The sequence below is a fragment of the Columba livia genome, chromosome W, assembly GCF_036013475.1.
Source record: "Columba livia isolate bColLiv1 breed racing homer chromosome W, bColLiv1.pat.W.v2, whole genome shotgun sequence".
NCBI lineage: Eukaryota > Metazoa > Chordata > Aves > Columbiformes > Columbidae > Columba > Columba livia.
Window position 1 is genome coordinate 23676037 of NC_088641.1, and position 27107 is coordinate 23703143.

General features: G+C 40.8%; 1 protein-coding gene and 1 non-coding gene across 22 annotated transcripts in view; both read left to right on the top strand.

Annotated features, from left to right (window-relative positions):
- LOC135577195 (ubiquitin-associated protein 2-like) overlaps positions 1-27107 on the top strand; it is a 145186-nt gene that overhangs the window by 78219 nt on the left and 39860 nt on the right. For all 21 annotated transcript variants that reach the window (XR_010468765.1, XR_010468764.1, XR_010468763.1 and 18 more), the window contains 11 exons: positions 6642-6709; positions 7812-8001; positions 8671-8884; positions 11205-11479; positions 12591-12763; positions 13839-14049; positions 15202-15241; positions 17617-17800; positions 20858-20924; positions 22395-22590; positions 23824-23915. Coding sequence is in view for 18 of the 21 variants with exons in the window: in XM_065045061.1 (XP_064901133.1) it covers positions 6642-6709; positions 7812-8001; positions 8671-8884; positions 11205-11479; positions 12591-12763; positions 13839-14049; positions 15202-15241; positions 17617-17800; positions 20858-20924; positions 22395-22590; positions 23824-23915 (1710 nt within the window). In the remaining 3 variants the exon portion in view is untranslated. The remainder of the gene's footprint in view (positions 1-6641; positions 6710-7811; positions 8002-8670; positions 8885-11204; positions 11480-12590; positions 12764-13838; positions 14050-15201; positions 15242-17616; positions 17801-20857; positions 20925-22394; positions 22591-23823; positions 23916-27107) is intronic.
- LOC135577230 (small nucleolar RNA SNORD121A) lies at positions 12173-12259 on the top strand. Its single transcript, XR_010468775.1, has one exon. It is a non-coding gene; the product is annotated as a small nucleolar RNA SNORD121A (small nucleolar RNA).

Sequence of the window (27107 nt, forward strand, 5' to 3'; positions counted from 1 at the left end):
ACAGATCCAGATGAAGTCCAATGCACACAACCCATTGTCCCATCCTACTCAGTGGGGTGAGGGCAGAGTTAACTTTTGAATACTCTGTGCAGTAACCCAGAGTAGCAACAATTACTTGAGAGGTTCAGTTAAATCACAAATTTACTAAAAACTTGGTGGAATTACAGCAAATAGTGGTTTGGCAAAAGTTTGTAACTATATCATAAAACTTATCAAGACTTCAGCAACAAAACTCTCAATGATGTTTCCTTTATGTGCTCAGAGTAAAGTTAGAAAGAGAGAAAAGAGAGAGAGATTGAGATATCAAAAGAAAGATTTCACCACTCCAAAGGTCAATCAGTCCAGTGATGTTCTCTTGGTGGCGGTTGTGATGAGACTTCATTAATGCCACGTACACAGCACAGGTTTTCTGAGTGAGGAGTTTTTATGCTTATGTCCATTTGCATGCAAGGTAGGAGAGGGCAGCTCGTCTCCTCCCTCTGCTCGCTCCTCATGCTAATTAAGGAGATTGTTCCAGAAATAGGTTGGTGGTCTCGGAAAATAGGTTGGTGGTCTCAAAAGTGCCTAGAAGTGAGTTATTTTGTCCTCTAGGGGTAGCTGGTGATTCGTTATTTCCCCTAGCTGGTCAGTGATTGCTGAATGACCCTGCCTTGGTTTCAGCCCAATTAATCAAGAACGAGGACTAAAGCCTTGATAGGCCTCAAGGAAGAAACACTGTTAATGCTTTTATCTCAAAAATTTATGTCTTTGTTTTGCAAGGACCTTCAAGAACAGACACAAGTTCTGTCTCTACAGCACTTAATCTGTTCTGGTCAGAAGTTGCAAAAACCAGCTGTTTAAGGCATAACATATACCGTTAATGAGGCCTCTGTTTTGCAAAGAATAGGGGGGCCTCAAGATCATCACACCCATGTGGTAGCAATTTCTACAGAGTGCACCATCATTGTATGGAACTCATTGATAGTAATGTCCTGGAAAGAAGGCAAGGGACAAACAGTGGATGAATTGGCCACCCAACTCCATCAATACAAAAGCAAGTCTCTCTTCCTCCCTATCGTCCTGCGTCTCGGCTGTGGAGAAACTGCCAGATATGCTAGCTGAGAAACTGTCCTGAGAGTTCCAGTGATTCCAGCATAAGTTCCACTCCCTACCTGTACGGACTAGTATCTCAGCTATTAAGAGTAAGCACAGCAGGTTGAAGGAGGTGATTCTGCCCCTCTGCTCTGGTGAAGCCCCACCTGCAGTACTGCATCCAACTCTGGAGCCCTCAGTACAGGAAAGACATGGACCCGTTGGAGTGGGTCCAGAGGAGGGCCACAAAAATGATCAGAGGGATGAAACACCTCTCCTGTAAGGAAACGCCAAAAGCGTTGGGGTTGTTCAGCCTCCGGAAAAGAAGGCTCCAGGGAGACCTTATTGGGGCTGTTCAGCACTTAAAAGGGGCCTATAAGTTGTGGACAGACTTTTTAGCAGGACCTGTTACGATAGGACAAGGGATAATGGTTTTAAACTAAAGGAGGGGTGATTCAGGTTGGACATGAGGAAGAAATTTTTTTACAATGAAGGTGGTAAAATGCTGGCCCAGGTTGCTCAGAGAAGTGGTAGATGCCCCATCCCTGGAAACATTCAAGGCCAGGCTGGACAGGGCTCTGAGCAACCTGATCTGGTAGCTTGTTGGAGTGAATAAAGGACTCAGCATTCCGATTCAATGTGAATCACGCAAAGCCATTTATTACAGAAACAAGCCTCCTTATATATGCAACTATTCTCTGATCACGCGTCCACGCTCCAAGCATGCATTCGCTAATTGGATATCATCTATGTTCACGAGCTGTTCATGCACTGGAGTCTCACTGCTGATAGGTCCGGTGATTTGTCCCACGTTGGGGCCTTGTTATTTTTTTTAGTGTCTCATCTGGTGCGTTACAACTGTTATCCCAAAACCAGGATTCTTTACTTGGTGTGCATACAAAAGAGCCAAATCCAGCACATCGAGATGAGACACAGCCTATCACAGAGTTATGCAAGTCTGGATATTGGAATAAAGCTAGCACACTAGAAAGAAAAATAACAGCTACTACACAGAAGTTACCATCACATTCATGCAGTAAAGAACTAAATTACGCGTGGTATTCTGTATTATCACAAAATGCGCGTTTTGAGTCAACGGATTCTCATGATTTAACAGTCTGTGAACTTATCGTACCATATAGCAAAGATCTACCAAAATTGCAACATGCTTAAACAGATACCCACAAAGAAAACAGGTTAATAAGGAAAGCATCTTGCAGACTTCAGCAAGTTTACTGTGACCTGTGTGTTATCAGTTAATTCTCTCAGCTTGTTGAAGTTCAAATTGTTCTGCCTGTAAAACTGTCTGAAATGATTTAATGATCTCTTGTAGGGATTTATTTTTGTCCTGCTCTTCTCACCTTAAAAACAACATTAATTGCAACAAAGTGTTATACTTCAAGATTCTATTCTCCTGACAATTTTCCCAATTGTTTAACTTAAACAGCAGCCACCATTAATTACTGTATTTAACAAGACCTTCCTTCCTCATATTTCCAAGTGCTTTCCTATGTTTTAAAACACCTCCCAATATCGATTTCTTATGAGCATGACTGAAAACAGTCATTCCTGACCCCATCTCGTAAGTAAAAACCATGACAAGAGGGAGGGAGGGGGGAAAGCACAGGGCTGCTTGCAGCGTGAGTGGGAAAAATGGGGAGAATGTTTTATGGTGCACTTAAAAACACCTAGTAAAACAATTAACTCACATTCCTGACAAGCTGCTTGATTTTCAGAGAGGCAATACACAGGAGCACATAATATGTACTGTAAAACTTGCAGATAACACGTTGATAGCAAACATTAGCATTCTCTACTGCGAATTTCAACACCAGTGCTTCCTTAGCTTCTAAGTTTTCAACCTGCTTATTGATGGCCTCTTGAAGATGGTCAATAAATTGCATGTAATTCTCACTGGGACCCTGATAGTAGTTATAAAAGATTTGGCTGCTTTGTTGGTTTCAGGCATCTTTATCATAGCTTAATATGCAAGATCTGTTGACTGCCTCAGGATTTCAGAAACTAATAGCGCCTGTAATTGTGGTGTGTCAATTAGTGTCTGTTCCAAGAGTTGTGGGATACCTGCCCCTTTCAACGAGTCCCCATCGTTCCGCCCTAAATGATCTATAGCTGTTACATTGCATAGGTCTAATTTTGCTTGAGTCTTTCATAGTTTTTATCTGATCTCGGGGCAACATGTACACATACTCTTTTTCCTGTTAACTTTTAAAAAAAAAATTCTGCAGACCCTCATCCGAGTCATCAGATAACACAGACTTGAATGGTGCTGGAGATTCATTAGTAACAGGGGGGTTCGGAACAGTGCACATTCTCGCCAATGTTTTCTAGCATCGTAATTATTCATATAACCTGAGTCCCCAGGCACATCCCCTTTCCCATCACGATCATCATGACTGCATTGCTGAGTGTTGGATTCACTCGCTATTAGCTGATCTAATCTGTCACGCAGTTCTTTTGCCCAGTTCTTATCCGGTGACTCCTTCTGCTCTCTCGTGGAAGTTGGAGGGTTAAAAGGCGGTAAAGGCAGATACAAATTGGTAAAAGGACTGATAGTACACTTGTTTATGACTTGAGCATTCTCAGCTTTCACAGGTTCCTTGGGCAAGTTGGCTGACTCCAATTCTTTGGACTTGCTGTTCTCATCAGGGTTGGGTAATTGAGGAGGAGGCCACCCGCTCGGCATTTTTCCTCCCCCCGTCCCAGACTGTTGAGCCAACGGGGGCGCTAAAGGCACAGCAGGGGATGGAATAGGGAGGGTATCAAAGACACGAACCAGGTAAACTTCACAGCAACTTTCAGGTTTCTTATCAGGCTGCAAAGCTGCAAAAACTGTGGCAGCAGCAGACCGTTCAGCCTTAAGATCTTTTTAAGGTGGTAATTGTAACCTTCCATGTAGTTGCTAACGATTTAGCTTCTTTATCTCCGTTGCTGACCTTATCCCATAATTTTTGCCCTATATCATCCTAAAGTTCAAGCCTTCTCGGTTTCTGCCAGGTAGCCGTTAGTTCTACACCAAACTAACAGTCTACCTATGTTACTTTCTTAATATTTAAGTCCTCTCACAGAGAGAATATCAGGAGGAGCTTCACTCTTCCCTCCTCATGCCCCAGCTGCTCACCTTTTCCGGTGATTTCTTCAACAAAATTGTCTGCGGAACGTCCGTACGCCTCCGCCCAGTTCTCAGTCCAGCTGATCCGCGTCCGGCTGGGCCACTCCAGGTTTTTCCCCGATCGTAGTGATACGCTGTTCAAAGCATCACGTCAGGGTCACCATTTGTTGGAGTGAATAAAGGACTCAGCATTCCGATTCAGTGTGAATCACGCAAAGCCATTTATTACAGAAACAAGCCTCCTTATATATGCAACTATTCTCTGATCACGCGTCCATGCTCCAAGCATGCATTCGCTAATTGGATATCATCTATGTTCACGAGCTGCTCATGTGCTGGAGTCTCACTGCTGATAGGTCCGGTGATTTGTCCCACGTTGGTGCCTTGTTATTACGAAGTTGCTTTTCTCTCACAGCCGGTCCTGTTTACTGCCTCTGAGTTGTCCTTGAAATTCCTGGCTGGTTCAGTAACAAGTCTCCATCTAACAGCAACTCCTCCACAGTAGCTCATTGCAGGGGGCTTGGATTAGATGACCTTTAAAGGTCCCCTTCAATATAAACCATTCGTGGCTCAAGAGAGAGGATATAGAAGGTATGCACCACGAGGCACCCTGTGCTTTTACTTGCACAATCATGGAGAGGACATGAGGAAGTGGGGTGGAAAACCTACATCACTCCCAGAGGTATGGGTATATGAGAGTTGCAAGGAAAAGCAATCACAAAAGCAAATTCTGCCAGGAAAAATGCTGCTTCAGTTTCCAGAGGGCAGTTCCCCAGACAAAATAAGAGGGCTGATGTTAACCTCTGATCCTCTTGAAGGGACTTTTGATTTGTTTTTGCAAGAAGCGAGTAATGAATACTATGACCATTATTAGAGGGGCCCTGTCTCCAGCTAGGTGGAGGAGAGGGACAATCAAATTTATTGGACTGTGTGGACTCTGTGACCTGGAACATCAGACCCACAAGTGTATAAGGCTCTAGTGGACACCAGTGCACAGTGTACCCTAATGTCATCAAGCTCTAATAGGGCAGAATCCATTTGTGTTTCTGGGGTATCCCAACAGTTAACTTTATTAGAAGCCAAAGTGAGCCTAAATGGAATAGACTGGCAGAAGCACCCCCTTGTGACTGACCCAGATGCTCTGTGCATCCTTGGCACAGACTACCTCAGAAGACAGTATTTCTAGGATCCAAATGGGTATTGGTGGGCTTTTGGTATAGCGACCTTGGAGACAGAGGACATTAAACAGATGTCTGCCTTACCTGGTCTTTCAGAGGACTCTTCTGTTGTGGGGTTGCTGCAGGTCAAAAAGCAACAGGTGCCGATTGCTACCACGACAGTGCTCTGGTGGCAATATCGCACCAACCGTGACTCTCTGATTCCCACCCATAAGTTGATTTGTCAACTGGAGAGCCAAGGAGTGATCAGCAAGACTCGCTCACCCTTTAACATTCACATATGGTCAGTGCAAAAATCTAGTGGAGAGTGGACTCTAACAGTAGGCTATCGTGGCCTGAATTAGGTCACGCTGCTATTGAGTCTTGTCATGCTGGATATGATAGAACTTTGATATGAACTGGACTCAAAGTCAGCCAAATTATATTCCATAAGTGACATAACTAATGCATTTTCTCAATTTCTTTGGCAGTAGAGTGCAGGCCACAGTTTGCTTTCACCTGGAGTTGACTGTATTGGAAGCCTAAGTGGAAAAGAGTGGCAAAAGGAACCCCATTGTGACTGGCCCAGATGCTCCATGCATCCTTGGCATAGACTATCTCATGAGAGGATGTTTTAAGGACCCAAAAGGGTAACAGTGGGCATTTGGCAGTGCAGCTATGGAGACAGAGGACGTTTAACAGCTATCATCTACCTTGCCTGGTCTCTTGGAGGACCCTTCTCTTGTAGGATTGCTGAGGGTCAAAGAAAAGCAGATGCAAACCTGCCTCCACTGCTGATGTGAGCTGGAATGTAAAACACAGGGATACATGAAATGAGTGGGAATGGTGCAATGTGTTAGACTTCTGCAACAAGATTTATCAGAGCTGCTCTATGGAGTTCTAAATTATGTCTGCACAAGGTATCTTTACACTGATGATATACCAGCTGTCACATTAATTGCTTTCTACTGGTATATTTTTCAGTTAAACTATTGCTCAGACTGATGGTTATATTGGTATACCATTGTGTGTGTTCAGTGGCTCATGTTTCCTAACACTTTAGTTAAATTGGTACTTGATTATGTGGAGAAGACTTTGATGAAGTTTGACTATGTGTTTTTGTCTTTTTAAGCAGAGCTACAGCATAACTGATTGTAATGGTAGCTTGACTTCACTTTTATCTGAAAGTACATGACCAAGATGGAATTTCTGCAGATCTCACAGTGCTGAAGTGTGAGCGTGTGTATGATTAAAATACCTTCTCCTCCCCCCTTCTTTTTCAGCTTTCTGAAACAAAAGTCTTCACTGCTTCCTCTGTTCCAGCTGAGAATCATGTGACTCCTGGGCAAAGGTAAGCTCTTCTCCCACAGTTTCCCTATACTTTAAATACTTTCTGCTTGGTGAAGCAATGTTAGCTTGCACGTATAAAATGTTGACTAAAACACAGGGCAGCCCTAATCAGAGACTGGTCAAGCTAATTTCAAAATTGTGAAAGTCTTGCTTGCAAATCGTTAGTTTTGTGGGTTCCTCTGTATTGACTATGGAAGTGGAGCCAAACTTAACAAATCCACGAGCATAATACTGAGAACACCCTGTCTTCTGCACAAAGACCGCTTACAGGCAGGAACAAAAGTATCTGGGAAGAAAGGTTTTCCGTTGTTGAAAAGGAAGCTCTAACTTTGCTGTCCAGAAAATGGAAAGCCTGCCGTGTAGATGCAGAAAGTGTTCAGAATGTAGTGCTTTGACAAATATGTTAACAGAAAAGCTTGCATTGGCAAGTTAAATTTCCTGGTAAACATCACAATTACTTACCTTAACTGATGGTGTAGAGTTCAGATAGAGAACTAAAAATATGGTAGTTAGTGCCTTCCTTTGCTTGCATTTGTCTTCACCAAATGCCTGGCCGATGATGTTGTAGAATTCAGTTGCCTGCATAAACCTCAGGTCCCAGGAGAGCAGGTTAAAGTTGTGTGATGAAGACTTTAGTTGGATAGCATGAGATCTGAAAACTAGATGGCCTAATGGTCCTAAACATCTCAAATTCTGGTGTTTTGTTTTTTGGGTTTGTGGGGGTTTTTGTTGTTGTTTGTTGATTTTGGGGGTTTTTTTGTTTGTTTGGTTTGGGTTTTTGTTTGTTTTGTTTTTTGTGGGTTTTTTTTGTTATATACTTATGTGATGCGTGGTGTTATAAATTTGATAATGTTTGAAAAGAGAGCAAAGATAATTTATATTCTAACTGTAGTGGAAGGTTTCAGCTAGCAGAATTTTACTTTCTGGCAAAAACCTCTATTCTACCTCTTTTTGTATGGCAGACAAACAATATTTGAAAAGACTGTTAATCAATACTATTTCTGTTGCCAGTATGGCAGCTTTAGTATTGTTAGTGCTTTCTTCAGTTTCAATGCAGCCTAATCATTGTGTTTATTCCAGCCAAACTTTGCTTTTTCTTACAGCATTGATTTGGGAACACTGCTTCAAAAGCCTGTGACTTCTACCCAAGAGGCAGAAGGCAACTCATATGAGGCTCCCCAGCAGCAGACCTTTGGCCAAGCCCTAGTCTTCACAAATTCTCAGCACAGCACCCAGATGGCATCAGGAACTGGCAGCTCCAGTGCTGTAAACTCTTATTCTCCTCAAAGTCTGGTAAAATTATCTTATGCTTTCTAAATATTCTTCATGAGTAAATATTTCAGTGCTGGTAATTTCATGAGATGTTTCAGTATTTGTAAAATTCAGGTTGCAAATGTTGAAGGAATGAAATTAAAAATTCCATTCACATACATAAAAAGGATTACTTTTTTTTTTCCTGGTTTTGCTGAGTAGCTGTTTCTCAGTTTACATTAAGTACTTGTGTTAATTTTTTACTAGAGAGCAGAAGTGTTTACTGCATGCTGATTTAGGATTAAATCACTTGTTTATAGTGAAGAGTTCTATGCCAGAAAACTATGATTTCCAAGCACACATCTGACTGCTTTTTGTGGAAACCTGGTTATTTGAGAGTCAATTGTGAGGGCTCTAAATTGGGCACTTGTATTTATTCTCTGAAAATCAGTTCAGCTATTAGTAAATACATGCTATTATGAGATGCATGGATTCAAGTAAATCAGTATTGCGATCAGTGGTGGAAGTTGTATCAGTGATAACCAGAGATGATCTGGCCATATGCTACAACTGCTGAATTTTTTATTGCTCACTTATTAGTAATCTAGGACTTAAGAGGTTTTGCTTGCTGCCAAATAACAGCCATAGGTGATGTTCAAATTATTTATTAAATACTTCACTCCTTCTCCTCTTCTTTTTGTCTTTTGGTAGTCTGCAGTTATTTGTTCTGGCTTTGGAAAACTTGGATCCTCTAAATTGAAAAACTCTACTGGATCCCAAATCTTGGACCAATTGAAATCTCCAGGTTTGGGTCAGTTTACCTGTCAACAAAACAACAGTAGCTCTACCACCACTACCACAACTACCACATCATCCTGGGATCTAAAACCACCCATTACTCAGTCCTCAGTCCTTACTCAGTTTGGTGAGTGCTTTGACATAGTTTTCTCTCTCTCTCTCTGTTACTCTGTAAGATTTCTTAATGCCAATGACAATTTAAAATGGCCTTAAACGAAAAGCTTTTTCTAAAAAATTTAATCCTAATAATATAACTGGTTACAGCATTGTGTTACACTTACTTGCTGGTAATAAACGTTATGAGTATATCAAAAACTAAGGTTTGATAGGCTTAAGCCTATCTATAAATGTCATTGCATCTTTAGAAGTTGTTGAGCCTTCATGTAATGACATCTTTGATTTAATGTGCTTGAATATTTAAGTGGAACTTTGATGTGACTTCATTTCTCAACAAGGTCCTGGAAAATACTTATTTTCATTGTACCTATGCTGCTTCTACCTGAGTATAGGATTGTACCGTATTTTGTCTTTTTTCCCCAATTTCTTCTCTTCTAACCATTATATTAATTTTGAATGAGTAATATATAATTTCTTCATAATGTGCATCACATCTCAGTGTTCTTTCCCTAGTGTGAAGTCTATGTGTGCTGAGAATGATGCAGGTTACCCATTTTGTCTATTTATAATTGCATGGATTTTTCATTTAATTGAGTAAAATTAGTCAAAACAATGAAAATGACACAAACTTGTTTTTTGCAGTGTAGTTCCTAGCAGTATTCTCACCGTGAAGAGTGGTAGCTCTTGTATCTGTCTTGTGTGTATGCGTATCTGTTTCCAGATAGATAAGCAGCCAGTTTGGTAGCAGTTATAATCTTTTACACACAGCAATTCTGAAAAAAAAAAAAGTTTGTGTACACTTTTAAGTTGCTTTCTAATGCACTTCACCAACTGAATAAAAAAATCTTCACATTGCAAATGCTGTGGATCTCTTATGGTTGTTGTCCAGTGCTTTGATCCACTGCTTGGCTTTCAGCATCTGAAAAATATGAAAGGGGAAAAAACCTGTTAGTGTCCAGTGTCTCCTGACTTTCAGCCAGATTGAGATGGTAGGAGTGGCTGGGAGGAGTGGCTGACACACAAGAGGCTGTGCTTCCATTCAGCGAGACCTGAACGGGCTGGAGAGTTGGGCTGGGAAAAATTTAATGAAATATAACAAGGGCAAGTGTAGAGTCTTGCATCTGGGCAGGAACAACCCCAGGTTCCAGTACAAGTTGGGGAATGATCCATTAGAGAGCAGTGTAGGGAAAAGGGACCTGGTGGTCCTGGTGGACAGCAGGATGACCATGAGCTAGCGCTGTGCCCTTGTGGCCAGGAAGGCCAATGGCATCCTGGGGTGTATTAGAAGGGGTGTGGTTAGTAGGTCAAGAAAGGTTCTCCTCCCCCTCTACTCTGCCCTGGTGAGACCACATCTGGAATACTGTGTCCAGTTCTGGGCCCCTCAGTTCCAGAAGGACAGGGAACTGCTGAAGAGAGTCCAGCGCAGGGCAACAAAGATGATTAAAGGAGTGGAGCATCTCCCTTATGAAGAAAGGCTGAGGGAGCTGGGTCTCTTTAGCTTGGAGAAGAGGAGACTGAGGGGTGACCTCATTAATGTTTATAAAGATGTAAAGGGTGAGTGCCATGAGGATGGAGCCAGGCTCTTCTCAGTGACAACCAATGATAAGACAAGGGGTAATGGGTTCAAACTGGAACACAAGAGGTTCTACTTAAATTTGAGAAGGAACTTCTTCTCAGTGAGGGTGTCAGAGCACTGGAACAGGCTGCCCAGGGAGGTTGTGGAGTCTCCTTCTCTGGAGACATTCAAAACCCACCTGGACACCTTCCTGTGTAGCCTTATCTAGGTGTTCCTGCTCTGGCAGGGGGATTGGACTAGATGATCTTTCGAGGTCCCTTCCAATCCCTAACATTCTGTGATTCTGTAGATGACTTCCTATTTGTGTTGAAAATAATATTTTTTGTAGGGGCAGGAATACCTCTGCATTGCATCTCCAGACCCCTTGGAAGTATTCACAATTTATTGGCAGAGTTAATTGCAGTGAAACTTGCAGTGTTTGATTGAAATAATCCATAACAGTTTTTGAGGCCTAATGTGTGATAATATTATGTGACTGTATAGATGGGTTTGTTTTCATATTTTTGAAGAAAGCTAATTAATGCTTGCTCACAGTTGTTTATTTAAAGTAGAGAATATAAAATGTTTGCTTTATAATTGCAGTGGTAATGTTCAATGTGAAACTTGTGTGATGTCTGAAAGAGACTTGCACACTCTATAAAATGATAGCCGTTGAGTGTGTCATGTCACCTAGATTCTTTCATAAAGAGTAGAAGCATGAAGGACAGAGTTTAATGCTTTAATTTTGGTATTTCTTATTCCCAACGCTGACCAGACTTTAAATCCCAGCCTGAACCATCCCCAGTTCTGAGCCAGCTGACCCAGCGACAGCAACAACAAATGCAGGCAGTTCCTGTTCCTCCTTCTGGGCTGGAGTCCTTCTCCTCCCAGGTAAAACTCCGAGAGACATCACCAGTAGACACCTCTACAGCTGTTAGCAAAATGTTACAGCTCCCCGCTATCTCTATGGATAACCAGACAGTGACTGCCCATCAAACCCAGCAGAAACAAATAAAACCACCAAAACGAAGGATAACTCCAGCATCCAAGGTGGGTAATGGAGTGGTAGCCTGTCCTTGGTAAACATATAAACATACAAAAGCTTGTATCAGAAATAGTGTGGCCAGCAGGACTAGGGCAGTGATCATCCCCCTGTACTCGACACTGGTGAGGCCCCACCTTGAATACTGTGTTCAGTGTTGGGCCTCACTACAAGAAAGACATTGAGATGCTGGAGCATGTCCAAAGAACAGCAACGAAGCCGGTGAAGGGTCTGGAGCACAAGTCTTATGAGGAGCGGCTGAGGGAACTGGGGCTGTTTAGCTTGGAGAAAAGGAGGCTGAGGGGAGACCTTATCGCTGTCTACAACTGCCTGAAAGGAGGTTGTAGCAAGGAGGGAGTCAGTCTCTTCTCCCAAGTAGCAAGTGAGGAAATGGCCTCAAGTTGCACCAGGCTAGGTTTAGATTGGACATTAGGAAAAAATTCTTCACTGGAAGGGTTGTCAGACATTGAAATAGACTGCCCAGAAAAGTGGTTGAGTCACCATCCCTGGAGGTGTAGACATGGCACTTAGGGGCATGGTTTAGAGATGGACTTGGTAGTGTTAGGTTTACAGTATGTCTTTTTCAATCTAAATGATTCTATGATTCTATTCTATATATAAGTTGCTAGGGAGAAGGAGAGCAAAGATCATTGTCTATTTCTTTTTTATAAAGCAGGAAATTGTAAACTGGATAGATTTAGGTCCAAAATACAGTGATGTGTCTTTTTCAAGCACATATCCGATTGCTCTGTGTGGAAAATTACTGTTGCTGACTGAAATTTTTGGACTGACTTAGTAGCCACAAGATGAATATTGGCTGAAGGTGGGGGGGGGGGGTGGGGTGGTGGACAGGGATGACACTTTGTTATTGTAGAATAGTATGGCTTACTCTTTCTGCTCCAGAGTAGGGCACAGAATCAATGAACTAATTTCAGGTTACAAGAATATAGTTAATTTATGTGATGTAAAGAGGGGGGTTGTCACAGATCTAGTTAGCAGCAAAGGCTGAGGTAGTAACTGAAGAAGCCTGTAGTTAAGGAAGGAGAGGGTGTCAGTTACTGATATCTTTATACAGATAGTGCATGCAAAGGAATGATGGCTTTTTTTTCCTCCTTTAAGATTCCTGTCTCTGCAGTGGAGATGCCTGGATCAGCAGATGTGACAGGGTTAAATGTTCAGTTTGGAGCTCTGGAGTTTGGATCAGAGACTGTGCTCCCAGAGTTTGGATCAACTTCAAGCAGTGAGAATACCAGCCAAGTGACCAACAATAGTTTGTACTCAAAATCTATAAAGTACGTGTGAGTTCCCCTTGTGCATTCTTACATGTCTTCTTTAAGGGTTCAAGTTTGTGCCAAAAATATCGCACAGTTACCATGTAACGAGAGGGGGAAACAGGAAGACTTGTAAGGCAAAGTGTTTTCTGTGGATGGCAAATTAAAGGAGAAATTGATTTTCTAATGACAGTCAAAATCTCCCTGGATGGGTCAATGAGAAGCTGGAGATTACATGAATGTAAATAACCTTATAATAAGCTATCCTTTATTAAATTGCTTTCTCATGTTTAATTGTCCTGATTTTCAAATTTGTTTGAGGGTTTGTTCCTCATACCCATTTTTTTTTGCTTTTGATCCAGGAGAGATTACCCTTGTACCATATAGGTGTGTCAGTAGATTGGCACCAGATCACAGATCTGATACTCCAATGGGATGAGAAAACAAGCCAGGCTTTAGATATGCAGAAGCTCACTGAAGTGCTAAAATAGTCAATGATAAATGCCAGTGTACCAGTAACACATTTTTTTTCTTCCTTATTAATTCAAAAATTGGCTTCAGTAAAAAGCTTCCTGAAGTTAATTTAGAAATACTAGTAAAAATTAACTTTCACATTCATTTCTAGTTCTATAAATGATTTAAGCTGTTTAGAAAGTAAAACACTCCTGCATATTTTAAAGTATTTTTTCCTATTTGCATAGTTCATTCTGTTAGACTGCTACTGTAACATTAGAATTCTGTTGTAAAAAGAGACTGTTTCTCATCATATACCAGGCTTTATGGATCTAGTTGTTTAAAAAAGAGAGATTATGATAATTAATTTATCCTTTGAGAGGGTGGAAGTAACATGACTGAAAAGTGCTTGTGTGTAAACTCTTGTTTTGGTTGGGCTGGCAGGAGGAAGGTGAATGGTGCTTAGTGTAGCTGATGGTTTCGAAGCAGTGATTACTGGGGACCAAAGCAAAATTATGTATTTTTTCATTATTAGATTTTATAGTTTAAGGTAGTTCTAGATGACTGTACGGGAGCCGATATGTTTATTAAGGTGTTTGAGATGTCATTTACCAAGTTGATAAATAATTTTTACTTTTTCCAGTGATCCTTTGAATACCTCTTTGCCAGTATCCAATACAGTACAGGAGTCCACCTATACAACCTCTGCCATCACCTCTTCCAGTTTGACCTGCTCATCCCAGAGCACTAGCCCAGTAACAACAACTTCCTCCTATGAGCAGACATCTGTGCATAGTAGGATAGCGTACCAAAGCTCCATGGCTCCATCTGAATCAACCCCTGTTGCAGTTACGGTGAGCGAATTTCAAAAATAAGACCTTGGAAAAGGTGAAATATTTTTATCCATGTTATACTTGTATTACCCTGCTATGTTAATATTTTAACCAAGCCAAGTGGTATTTTTGATTCCCAAGTCCACTCTGTTATTTGCTTTTTCTTTTCCTATCGTGTAGCCATATTTTGTATTTGGGATATAAGAGCCTCTGATTTTATGGGTTTTGACTTCTTAAATTGCTGTTTGACCTTTTTTCTTAGTAACACTTAACATTCTAGTTGAGTTTCCTTCCCTGAAGCTTAGCTTTTAAAAAATTAAGTATCTCTGTGTGTAAATTTTAATCATGGTATTTTGCCATAACTTGACAGTTCCTATCCAAAGGTATAGTATTTATTAAATATATATGGCACCTACCGAATGGATCCCTCCAGCATTACTCTTTTGTTGGATTTAAACAGCAGTGGGAATTAGTTTTGTGTTTTATTTTAAAAAGCATAGGGAGAAGTCTAATCTAGGACAGAGAGGATCTCTCTCGGGAGATAGTCAAAAGTACCTACTCTCTTTGTATATGGAACGTAGGTTTGTTTTAAGATAATTTATTAAATGTTTAAGGAACTTGTGAGAGTAAGTTTGTTTACTTCTGGCCTTTATTATGTAATGGCTCAGTCACACTTGTCTTCTGCACTAGCTCGTATGTACTGGTGAGGAACAAGTGTAGACTATCCACTTCTGTACCCCAGCGTTATCCAAAAAACAACTGGTGCTTCTCAAGTGTTATCTTACAATGGAAATAAAATGGCGTCTCTGTAACTTGCATAGTTAAAATTGTGAGTTGCATTAGAACAAAAGCAGAACCATTTTCTATATGTTAATGCAATTCTTTCTTTCATATTGGTGTGAACCTGAAGTTAATATTATATACAGTAGATGGGAAGGTCTCCTGTTGATGGGTATAGTATGGGCAGTGTATGGGATTCTGTATGTTCAGAACATCTTGCACTTGAGAGAATTTTATATGTTTTTTTTAAAGGCAGTAACAAGTTAATTTTCTGCCTTTTCTTTCAGTTTAGAATGAATATAGAATTTTGCATGAAGCATGTTCAATGTGTAATTCAGTCTGAAAATTTAATATACCTCTAAAGTGATTTATTCATTTCTCCTTTGTTTACAGAACGGGCACAGTGGTGTTAGAACACAGGCAACTCTTGACAGTAAGTTTACAAAGCTTGATTGTGCATAGGACTTTCTGATCTTTCTCTACTACTTACTGTGCACACAACTGTAGCAGTGACATCTGATTTAAGGTTTTATATTGTTCTCACTGGCTAATTTTTGTCTGACCTGTTTGAGTTTATTTTGTACTTGCATAGGATATACTGCTTGTTTTTGACTAAAACTCAAGTATGAAAGCAACCCTATTAAATCTATAAACCTAAGCAGTCTTAGAATTAGAGAAGCTGCTTTGCTGCTGCTTTTTCTTTTGAATTTATCTGCCAAAAATTAATATAAAAATAAAAATTTATATCAAATTTCTTAGCAGTTCTTCCAATTCTCAATTGGGAAGCTGTGAGTAGCATTTACCTGGAATGAAACAAAGTCGCATTCTTTGAATGCACCTCTCACTGGGTATGCTACTTAAGCTCTGTTTACAAGCCTGTGGGGAATAAGGGTGACTAACCTGCTCCCTCTGCCAGGTAGCTTGCTGCCTTACAGTGGAGTAACAGTACTGGCTCTGATACAGGCATTACTGTTATCTTCATCTTGGCCTGTTTCTAATGTGGTATTTTACTTGTAGCACCCCTACAATGCTCTTCCTGGAGTTAAAATAATTGTAATACTCTTCTGACCTTTATATGCTGCTCTGTGGAAGTTTTCAAGGGCAGTGGTGTGAATTAACATCTTTTGGAATTCCAACACTTCAATTTTAGGTCTGTCCTCCTCTTAAACATCTCTTCGGGTAGGTCATTAGTGGGGCAGCCTTTTTTTTTATACTTCTGAGTAGAAAGAAGTTGAGTATTCAGACCTGTAAACAGTGTTTTGTTAGTGCCAAGTTCAGTTTAAATGAGCAGGAGGAGTGTATATGCCCAAAGAGTTGCCACTTAAAAGATTGTTATATATAAAAACAACTTTTCAAGTGGAAAACTTTCTTATTCATGTACAGTATTAATAAACAATTTCTAAAATTCACTACAGGACTTGTCTTTTTGCTATAGAAAACAAAGATCTGAGAATTCCTAATATTTTTGTAATTATTCTTTAACGGCTTTATTAGTCTTTTTTCTATGCCAGTTCTCTTTTGAGAACACTTTTGGTTTTTTTCTGTATCTCAAGCACATAAACTGGAATCAGTTTTCTTCCATATATCTAGTTCATGCATCCAAACTATTTTGAAATTCTCTCTTCTTAACATTTGAAAGTACTGACTTTTTCCCTTCTGTATGTGCTGATAATGTTCTTAGTTGTTCATCTCTCATCTTTGCTGCTGTTGTCCTTTAATATCCAGATCTCATGCTTCCTAAACCCTTAGTTCAAAGTGTGACTGCTGTGTTATAATTCTGACCATCCTACTTGTCTTCTGGTTTTCTTTGTTTTGCACACTGAGTTCAGACATCTTGTAAGGGGTCTTATTGAATATGGTGATTCTGTCCCTTGTATTGAGGGCATCTACTTTTACTTCAAGAAGGGAACCCTGCTCTAAATATATTGAGAGTCGTAAATGTTATTTGCTTATTTTTACATGTATCTTGCCAGGAGGTATCAGGTGATACAGTTGCCTTCTTCATAACTATGTTTCTGTTTGTCACTGACAAAAAAAAAGTGTAGAAACAGCTTGGTATTATGTTGGGCAGTAGAGTTGTTCAGTGGTTTATTACAGTATAGTAATGCTTTGGAAAGGCACATCTGTGGTAAACAAGTTCTACTCTGTGTAGACTCAAAAGTAATATTAATGCTAAATGCTTTTTTTTTTCTCTAGGTCAAACAAAGTAAGACAATATTTGACAACTCTTTAGCCATTAAAAGTGCTTAAAGTGCTGTGCTCAATTGTGACCTTTTATTGTAGCTTTTTTTAATTCTACTGCATTACACATTTGATGCAGTTCTTCAAACTGGTAAGTTGTGTGTAGCCTTGTACTCCAGTGATCCGAGTCTCAAAAATCAAAGGTGCTGAGTAGGTTGGACTGAAGAATCAGAGCTGTAGGTAAAAGTGGATTTGTACAGTGCCTTGAAAAGTGCAAATGACTTTTGTTCGCAGAACGCAATGCAAGGAATTTTAAAATGAGGATTGACTTGTGAGCAAAAGTTAGTAATCCAGATAGTGGGAGGTGAAGTGCAGAAGACTGTAGTTTATTACATGTGTAGCAGTGAAAATTATAAATCTATTGTAGGTGAAGAGCTTAAAGGGAAAAAATTATCTGTTGCTGTTTGAATTTTCCTTAATAGCCAGATTGCTTGATATTGTTACTGGTTCTTAATAGTCAAGTTTTTGTAAACCAAGGAGAGAATACTGTTGTGTTCCTGGATCCAGACTGGGGTGTCAGGTATGTTGGAATTTGTTTTTTGAATGCCTCTTTTCAACTCGTTGCAGCTGCTTCATCAGTTCTAGTGCCCAAGACAGAGCCTTCTCCTTCGCTACCTTCTGTTGGTTCTCTGCCTAGTGTGATATCCACCACTGCTTCACTTCTGCCTTCAGCATCGCAGCATGCAGCAACATTGCCCAGCTTGCCTCAGTCCAGTGATTTAGCCAGCAGCTCACTTTCCCAGTTAAGCAGGTACAGTAGGAATTGTGATAAAGTGAAAGGAGTTCAATTTTGGGGAAAGGGCAAACATGAGGGTTATTGCATATGGGACTGTCAGACACAAGGGTCCCCTTTTCTGACATTAACTAGAGTTAGGAGAGAGACCAGGATGTTTCTGGTTGCAAAGTATGAGCTCTGGGATGCCTCTTAATGACAGCAGCTGCTGCCCTCAAGTTTTCATGGTATATAAACAACTTTCTTTCAAGGGGCTCTTGCTTCAATCATGCCAGTTAAATTGATTCCACCACTTTGTTTTTCCTACTTTGTCCACAGTGCCTGCTGTTTGTTTAGTGTCATATGTTTGAAATCATTCCATAACAGTTTACTTCTTGGCTATTTTTGAAATATTATAGTTTCATTTATATTTGTATTTCTTAAGATTAAAAAAAAAATACAAAAAACAAACAACAAACAAACAAACAAAACACAACACGGAAATAATTCCACAGGGACAGTGTGTGTCTTTTCTTTTTCTAAGACATTTCCTTAAGAAACTTTCAAATATCAGATTGGTGTTCCTTGGAAGTACATTTAGCACAGCTTAGTTTATTTGAACTATCTGTCTGATTTTTCAGTGCCTGTTACTTGAGCTTCATCCTCAGGCAGGTGACATCTGAGGCTATACTGGTTGAGTTATATTTTAATACTCACCTTTGTACTGTATTTGTTAATATAAGAAACTAATTTGATGGGCTATCATAGGATTTTTTCTGTTTCACATTTAGGATGTGGTTGATTTTCTTTTAATACACTAGTGTTTTCTGTTGGAAGAAATGGTAAATGTGTCAAATAACAAGAATTACTCCATTCACATTAGAAACATCTTCTCCCTACATTTGTTTGTTGAAAAGCTGTGTACATTGGTAGAAATTTTAGTTGGAGGATTGGTGCTGTTGGACAGATACCAAGCACCATGAAAAGATGATTCCGGAATTCCAAGCATATCTGACTTGGTTGTGCTGGCATATCTTGTCTGCGTCTTTACCGTAGGCCAGATGGTCAATTAAGGTATATTATAAAAGCCAGGCAGAGTGGGTGAGGGAGTGGTTTAAAATCATATGTTGGACGGAACCATTTCTTTCCTTGCTGTCTGAAGTGGTATCATTCTGATTCCTGCAGATGGGAAACAGTTTTAATGAGTTGAAGTAAAATTAATCTGTGAAACTGCAAAGGTTTATTCTGGTCCCATACCTTGAAGAGCTGCAGTAAGTGTTTGCCCTTAAATTAGGGCATATAATTTAGCCTGCAGCTTTGTTATGAAAACTGCTGTATTTTCTTGTGACTTTTTCCATAGAGAACACTAAAATGTTTGGATCTCTCTTGTTATGGTTAGGATCTCTCTTGCTTCTGATTTCACATGAGGAGGGGCTTTTTGAGCAACAAACCATACATATTTTTGTTTCGTTTGCCTTTGTTCAGTGTTCATTTTGTTTATTCCATACTGTACTATAAGTTATGTTCTTGATTTCGAATGTAAGGTATAACTTCCATCAGTGTAAATGTTTAAGAACCAGTTTCAGTCACCTTTCAGGGAGATATATAAAGATCTTTGGATTACAGATGAATGTTGGTGCTGCTGTTACTGCCAAAAGTTCACAGGCCTGGTTATCCAGGGAAAAAAGATGGTGCTAAAGCAGAGTTGCTTCCACAAATGAAGTTATCTGCAGATGTTTTTCATCAGGGGTTTCTTTCTTTGCATATTTTGCAGTTTATGTATAAAACTGAACCGATAGTTCTGATTCATCTTTAGAAAGAGTAAATGGCTTTTGGTGGGGTGTAGTGGTATGAACTGACCTTGATTAAATTGACAGATTCTGTAGTAGTATGGCTATTTTTTTGGGCTTTCACAGATGCTCTTCATTTACTTTTTTTTTGACCCCTGTCTTTTGAGAGTGTGGTGGGGCTTTTGGCAGAGTTATGGGGCAAATACCTTGCAGTTCTAATTTGTTGAACTAATGTTATGTAGGTTATGTGAGAAATACCATAGTAAGTCAAAACAAAGCACTGTCTCATCTAATTAATACCTGTACCCCGTGGCAGGCAGCAGTAGTTGCTCAGGGAAAGAATGAGAAAGAAGCCATGTGTTGTGTGAACCTTCTTCTGGTTTTGGACTTGGCATATTTTGGAGTTGTTGCTACATAATTCACAGAATCACAGAATGGTTGGGGTTGGAAGGGACCTCTGGAGATCATCTAGTCAAACCCACCTGCTAAAGCAGGTTCACCTAGAGCAGATCGCACAGGAATGTGTCCAGGCGGGTTTGAATGCCTCCAGAGAAGGAGACTCCACAACCTCTCTGGGCAGCCTGTTCCAGGGCTCTGGCACCCTCAAAGTAAAGAAGTTTCTCCTCATATTCAGATGGAACCTCCTATGCTTCAGTCTGTGCCTGTTGCCCCTCATCCTATCATTGGGCACCACTGAAAGGAGTCTGGTCCATCCTCTTGACACTCACCCTGGAGATATTTATAAGCATTGATAAGAGCCCATCTCCATCTCAGCTTTCTCTTCTCCAGGCTGAACAGACCCAGCTCTCTCAATCTCTCCTCATAAGAAAGATGCTCCAGACCCCTCATCATCTTTGTAGCTTTATGCTGGACTCCCTCCAGTAATTCATTGTCCTCCTTCCTGAAGCAGCTATTGTTTTTCTAAAAATATAGTAAATCAATAAATACAAATGAATGGTGTTTTAGATGTTTCTGGTTAGTAATAGTTGTCTCTGTACTTCATTTTTTTTTCATCAAATAGTAGGATATTAGTTAAAGGAAAAAATGTCTGTAGGGGTGTGCGTATATACACACACACACACATATATATGTGTATATATATACACACCCCTACTGACAATTCTTTCTTTAATATCCTACTGTGTGTATATGTGTATACACATATATACAATTTTTATTCTTTAACTAATATTCTGTTACCTACTCTGTGTTTGTATAAATATATGTGTGTATATACACATACATATATGTATTAAAAATGTTCTAGTAAAAATTATTTTTTTAATTCTTTGCAATTTCTTTCTAGCTCCCTTTCCAATCATCAGAGTGGCCTCTCCCCTGCCTTAGTGTTGTCTTCAGACACATCACATGCAGTAAGTTCTATTTGCATTTCAACACGTTTGGCATATAGTCAGTTTATCTGATGATTAAGACCCTCTCTTAAAGTTCATTGTGTCCCAGTATGCGAAGAACCAAAACAAGAACCTTCTCTCAGGAAAGGACTGCCAGCCCTCTAGTAGTAAAAAAAGTCTTTACCACTTGTGATTTGTACTAGATCAGGAATAGCTATTACAGAGACTTGCCAGTCACACAACTGTATAGGAAATTTTTGTGCCAGCAAGGAGGAATGGAATAAAGAAAAAATTTCTTGTAAAAACTTATTAAAAAAAAAAGATCTTTAGAAGCAACTGTCTGAAACTTCTCCAAAATGTGGACTGTTAGCAGTCTCTGCTGGAGAGGTTAGTTGGCAAAACACAGGTGATGCCTCATGACAGATGATTTTAGAGTTTACCATGTGGCATTGTTGTCACCTGTGTATTTAATGCATTTGAGGTAATAAGGCAAATGGTAGTGAACACAGTGCTCTAGATGAGGTTGCACAAACAAATGTCAGAGAGATACTGCCTTGTTCTGTGTACAGTCCCAGTTGGGTTGTTCAGATCAGTTACTGCTTTTCTTTATGCCTGTATTTTGGTTTGTAATGTTCTATCCCTACTGAATATGTAACTTAAAAATTCACACTTACCAAATGTCCTTCTTTTCTGTTGTCAGAGTTGTTTTGGCTTCTGTGTGTTGATGACACTGTTTTGCAGGTGTGATCAGCTTACAGCTAAGGCACTGTATTGTGCTGGATTCGAACCAGGAACTCCTTTATCCTCATGTGTTCCTGTAATACATCTGATCTGCATTTCAGTTTACCACATTGACTCTGTTGTGAGGCACTGCAGTTGTAATCTTTTAAATTTCACAAGTGCATTGAGGAAATCACAATAGCAGTGTACTGTGTTTTGAAAACAAATATTGTCTTTTGGAAGAATATGGGAGTTTATTTAACATAACAAGTACTAACTTAAAGGAGTATACAAGCAAAGGGCATGAAATAATGCAATTGAGTGACATTTGAGTTACTGTGGTATAATTTTGTGCTGATATAGTGGTTTGAATTTAACTCTCATGTAATCATTTTCTTTGAGTACTTAAAAATCACAAGCATGCAACTTAGTTACTTGCTTGGTACACAGATAATGCATATCTTTTTATTTTCCATGTGCTACTGTTAGTTAAAAGATTTTCGATTTTGGTTGTGGTTTTGTTGTTTTGTTTTGGTGTGGTGTGTGTTGTTTTGTTGTTGTTATTTGTTCTGTTTTTTTTGTTTGTGGTGGTTTTTTGTGTGTTTTTTTGTTGTTTTGGGGGTTGGTTTTGGGGTGGATTTTTTTTGTTGGTTTTTTTTTTTTTTTTTTTTTTTTTTTTTTGTTTTGTGTTGTTTTTTTTTTTTTTTTCCCCAGCATCTTCCACTGTGGTTTATTTGCTATGTGATCCTAATTTTTTTGTCTCCTTTCTAGCACACTAGTGTTGAGAACACAACTTCGCTCCAGCCTTCAACAGCCTTTTCAGCTATTTCAACCCCAGCCACTAGCACCACTTCTTCAGTTGTCAACATGGCAAGCAATATCAACACTACAAACAGCCTTGGCCTGAGTGTTACCAGTGTGTCTATACCAGCTGCTACCACACGGGCAGCTCCCTTAGTGTCTTCAGGTTTGCAATATTAACATATCACATGGATAGACAGAGAACTTCAGTCAGCAGGGCTGTCAGTTGAACATCTCATTAGCCATTAACTGCACTAAGAAATCCACACTCTTGACTATCATACTTTATTTGCTAACTAAAGTTTCCTGGTTTTGTGTATTTGAAATACTTGTTAGGGTGTTATGTGGCATTTATATAGCACATTCCATCCCCAAAGAGCTTTATAGACAGATAGCAGAGCAGTTGATAAGTTTTGAGCTAGGAGATTCTCCCAGTTTATATTCCAGGTTGTGATCAGTTCTTGGCTGTGAGTTCACATTAGCTTTAATTTTGGTCTTCTCTGTGACTTGAATTCATTTGGCAGTATCAAAATATACTTCAGTGTCCTCATCATCATATGCCACATCCCTACCGCCACATCTACAGAAAGGAAAAAGATGTCTGGGTCATTCCACAACAAATAGCACTTTAGAAAAAGGGTCCACAAAGAGAGAAGGTGGGAAGGCTTCTTGCACTGAAGTGGAAGCAATGCTAAATTCTCTCTTGCTTCTCTAATCAACCTGAACTATTAAAAGGAAATCCTATGAAGGGAAGTGAATGATTTAAATATTAAGATCAAACTTAGTTACAGAAGGATTTGTCATTTTTCATTCCAATACCTTGTAAATTAAGTGTCTGATGACTGGCCAAAGTGCATTTTTTTTACTCTTCTGCTTCCTAGAACTGCTTCATGGAGGCAACTGAAACTTTCAATCTTCTTCTCTTTGCTATTCCCAGCTGCAGTAAGTCACCCACAAAAAGTACGTTGGCAATATTTCATGTTTTCCAGTCTATTGCTGGTGATAAGGGAGAATGTATTAACAGCACAAAATGAAAGGAGAGAATTTCCTCTCTTTGATTGAGAACAATGCCTGAATTTTGCCTTCAGGAGAGGACTGAGGAAAGGAGAAGTTCCTTTAATTCTTGTAATCCTCTTGGACAAAGTAAATGACAAAATCAGACTGTTCTCTGATGGGACTGTTTTCAGTCTTGGATACTCTGTGCTTTCCCTTCCTTGAGGCATGGTTAAACTCTTCAGGCTATTTTGAGTATTTTCATCAACCAGCACAAAATTCTTTTATGTAGTTCTGCTCTTTACAAGCTATGACAGTGCAGTCACCAGGGCTTGTGAGCTATCTTGTCTCAATGCTGAAGCCTTTTCCAAAGGCTTGTTAAAGTGTCTGTATTTCGATTCTACAGGCAAAGCTCCCCCAAACCTGCCTCAAGGTGTACCACCCTTGTTGCATAACCAGTATATTGTGGGACCTGGAGGACTTCTGCCTGCCTACCCAGTAAGCAATTTAATTGTTCCTGTCCTTAACTGCTTAATCCTTGGTGCAAGTGGGCCCTGTAGTGCTGTTGCTGCTGTCTATGCCAAGGCATTTCTGTTGGCACATGTTGCACCTGGAATTCTTGTTCCAAATGCTGAAGAATATGCAAAATGTATTCAGTGAGGGTTTAATGTTGATAGTAAACAGCAGAACTGTGTGGTACAGACCTGCTTTGGCTGCTGCTGAAGCTAAATGTGTGTTGCTATGGTTTTCAGTGGTATCAGGTTTTAGGCCCTTTGAGTAAAATTATTCATCAGGTTTGTGTTACTGGAATAGATTTCATAGAATCATAGAATCATTTTGGTTGGAAGAGACTCTCAAGATCGAGTCCAAACATAACCTAACATAACTCAACTCTAGCACTAAACCATGTCCCTAAGAACCTCGTCTAAACGCCTTTTAAACACCTCCAGGGATGGTGACTTCACCACTTCCCTGGGCAGCCTGTTCCAATGCCTGACAACCTTTTCTGTGAAGATTTTTTTCCTAATATCCAATCTAAACCTCCCCTGGCACAACTTGAGGCCATTTCCTCTTGTCCTATCACTTGCTACTTGGGAGAAGAGACCAACACCCTCCATGCTACAACCTCCTTACAGGTAGTTGCAGACAGTGATAAGGTCTCCCCTCAGCCTCCTTTTCTCCAGGATAAACAGCCTCAGGTCCCTCAACTGTTCCTCATCAGACTTGTGCTTCAGGCCCCTCACCAGCTTCATTGCCCTCCTCTGCACTCTTTCTAGTACTTCAATGTCCTTCTTATGATGAGGGGCCCAAAACTGAACACAGTATTCAAGGTGGGGCCTCAACAGTGCCAAGTACAGGGGCACATTCACTTCTCCAGTCTTGCTGGGCACACTATTTCTGATACAAGCCAGGATGCTGGTGGCTTTTTTGGCCACCTGGCCACATTGCTGGCTCATATTCAGCCGTCTGTCATTCAACACCCCCAGATCCCTCTCTGCCAGGCAGCTTTCCAGCCACTCTTCCCCGAGCCTGTGGCATTCATGGGCTTGTTATGACCCAAGTGCAGGACCCAGCACTTGGCCTTGTTAAACCTCATACAATTGGCCTCAGCCCAAGGATCCAGCCGGTCCAGATCCCCCTGTATGGCCATCCTACCCTCCAGCAGATCAACACTCCCACCCAATTTGGTGTCATCTCCAAACTTACTGAGGGTGCACTCAATCCCCTCATCCGGATCATTGATAAAGAGATTAAACAGGACTGGCCCCAATACTGAGCCCTGAGGAATACCACTCGTGACCAGCCACCAACTGGATTTAGCTCCATTCACCACAACTCTTTGGGCCCAGCCATCCAGCCAATTCTTTATCCATCACAGAGTACACCCATCCTGGCCATGAGCTGCCAGCTCCTCCAGGAGAATGCTGTGGGATATGGTGTCAAAGGCCTTACTGAAGTCTAAGTACACAACATCCACAGCCTTTCCCTCATCTATTAGGTGGGTCACGTTCTCACAGAAGATCAGGTTGGTCAAGCAGGACCTGCCTTTCATAACCCATGTTGACTGGGCCTGATTATATGGTTCTCTTGTAAGTGCCTGTAGTTCCCCGGATCATCCTTCCAGCCCTTCTTGTAGATGGGTGTCATGTTAGCCAACTTCCAGTCAACTGGGTCCTCCCTTGTTAGCCAGGATTGCTTGTAGATAATGGAAAGTGGCTCAGTGATCACCTCTGCCAGCTCCCTCAGCACCCTTGGGTGTATCCCATCTGGCCCCATAGACTTGTGGGTGTCCAAGTGTTGTAGCAGGTCGCTAACTATTTCCCCCTGGATTATTGGAGCTTCATTCTGCTCCCCATCCCTGTCTTCTGGCTCAGGGGGCTTGGTACCTGGAGCACAACTGTTCTGACTATTAAAGACTGAGGCAAACACAGCATTTAGTACCTCAGCCTTTCACTCATCCTCTGTCACTGTTTCCCTCTGCATCCATCAGGGGATGGAGATTCTCCTTAGCCCTCCTCTTGTTGCTAATATATTTATAGAAACATTTCTTGTTGCCTTTCACAGCAGTGGCCAGACTCAGCTCTAGTTGGGCTTTGGCCCTTCTGATTTTCTCCCTGCATAACCTCACAGAGTTCTTGTATTACTCTTGAGTGGCCCGCCCCTCCTTCCAAAGGTTGTAAATTCTCTTTTTATTCCTACGTTCCAGACGCAGCTCTATTCAGCCAGGCCGGCCTTCTTCCCCACCGGCTCACCTTCCGGCACACAGGGACAGCCTGCTCCTGTGCCTCTAAGATCACCTTATTTAAGAGAGACCAGCCTTCCTGGACTCCTTTGTCCTTCAGGACTGTCTCCCAAGGGACTCTGCCAACCAGCCTTCTGAACAGGTCAAAGTCTGCCCTTTGAAGTCCAAAGTAACACTTCTGCTGACCACCCTTCTAACTTCTCCAAGGATAGTAAATTCATTAATTTCATGAACACTGTACCAAAGGCAACCTCCAACTGACACATTGCCCACAAGCCCTTCTCTGTTTACAAACAACTGATCCAATGGGGTTCCTTCCCTGGTAGGCTCACTAACCAGCTGTGTCAGGAAGTTGTCTTCCATGCACTGCAGGAGCCTCCTAGACTGCTTCCTCTCTGCTGTGTTGTACTTCCAACAGACATCTGGTCATCTGGTAGGTTGAAGTCCTCCACAAGAACAAGGGCTAGCAATCATGAGACTTCTCCCAGCTGCCTGCAAAATATTTCAACTGGCTCTTCATCCTGGTTGGGCGGTCTGTAACAGACCCCCACCAGGATATCTGCCTTGTTGCCCTTCCCCTTGATTCTTACCCATAGCCACTCAACCCTATCATCACCCTCCTCAAGTTCCAGACAATCAAAACCCTTCCTAAGATACATGGCTGCCCCACCGCCTCTTTTTCTTCACCTATCCTTTCTGAAGAGTTTATAGCCATCCATTGCAGTGCTCCAGTTATGAGAGTCATCCCACTGTGTTTCTGTGATGGCAATTATATTGTAGTTTTTCTGCCTCACAAGGGCTTCCAGCTCCTCCTGTTTGTTGCCCATGCTGCTTGCATTAGTATAAATGCACTTCAGCTGACCCAAGGGCCTTGTTAGCACTACCCTCAGATGCCAGCCTGTCACTCTTGGGTGTTCCTCTGCCATATCTGGCTTCCTCCCCCTTCA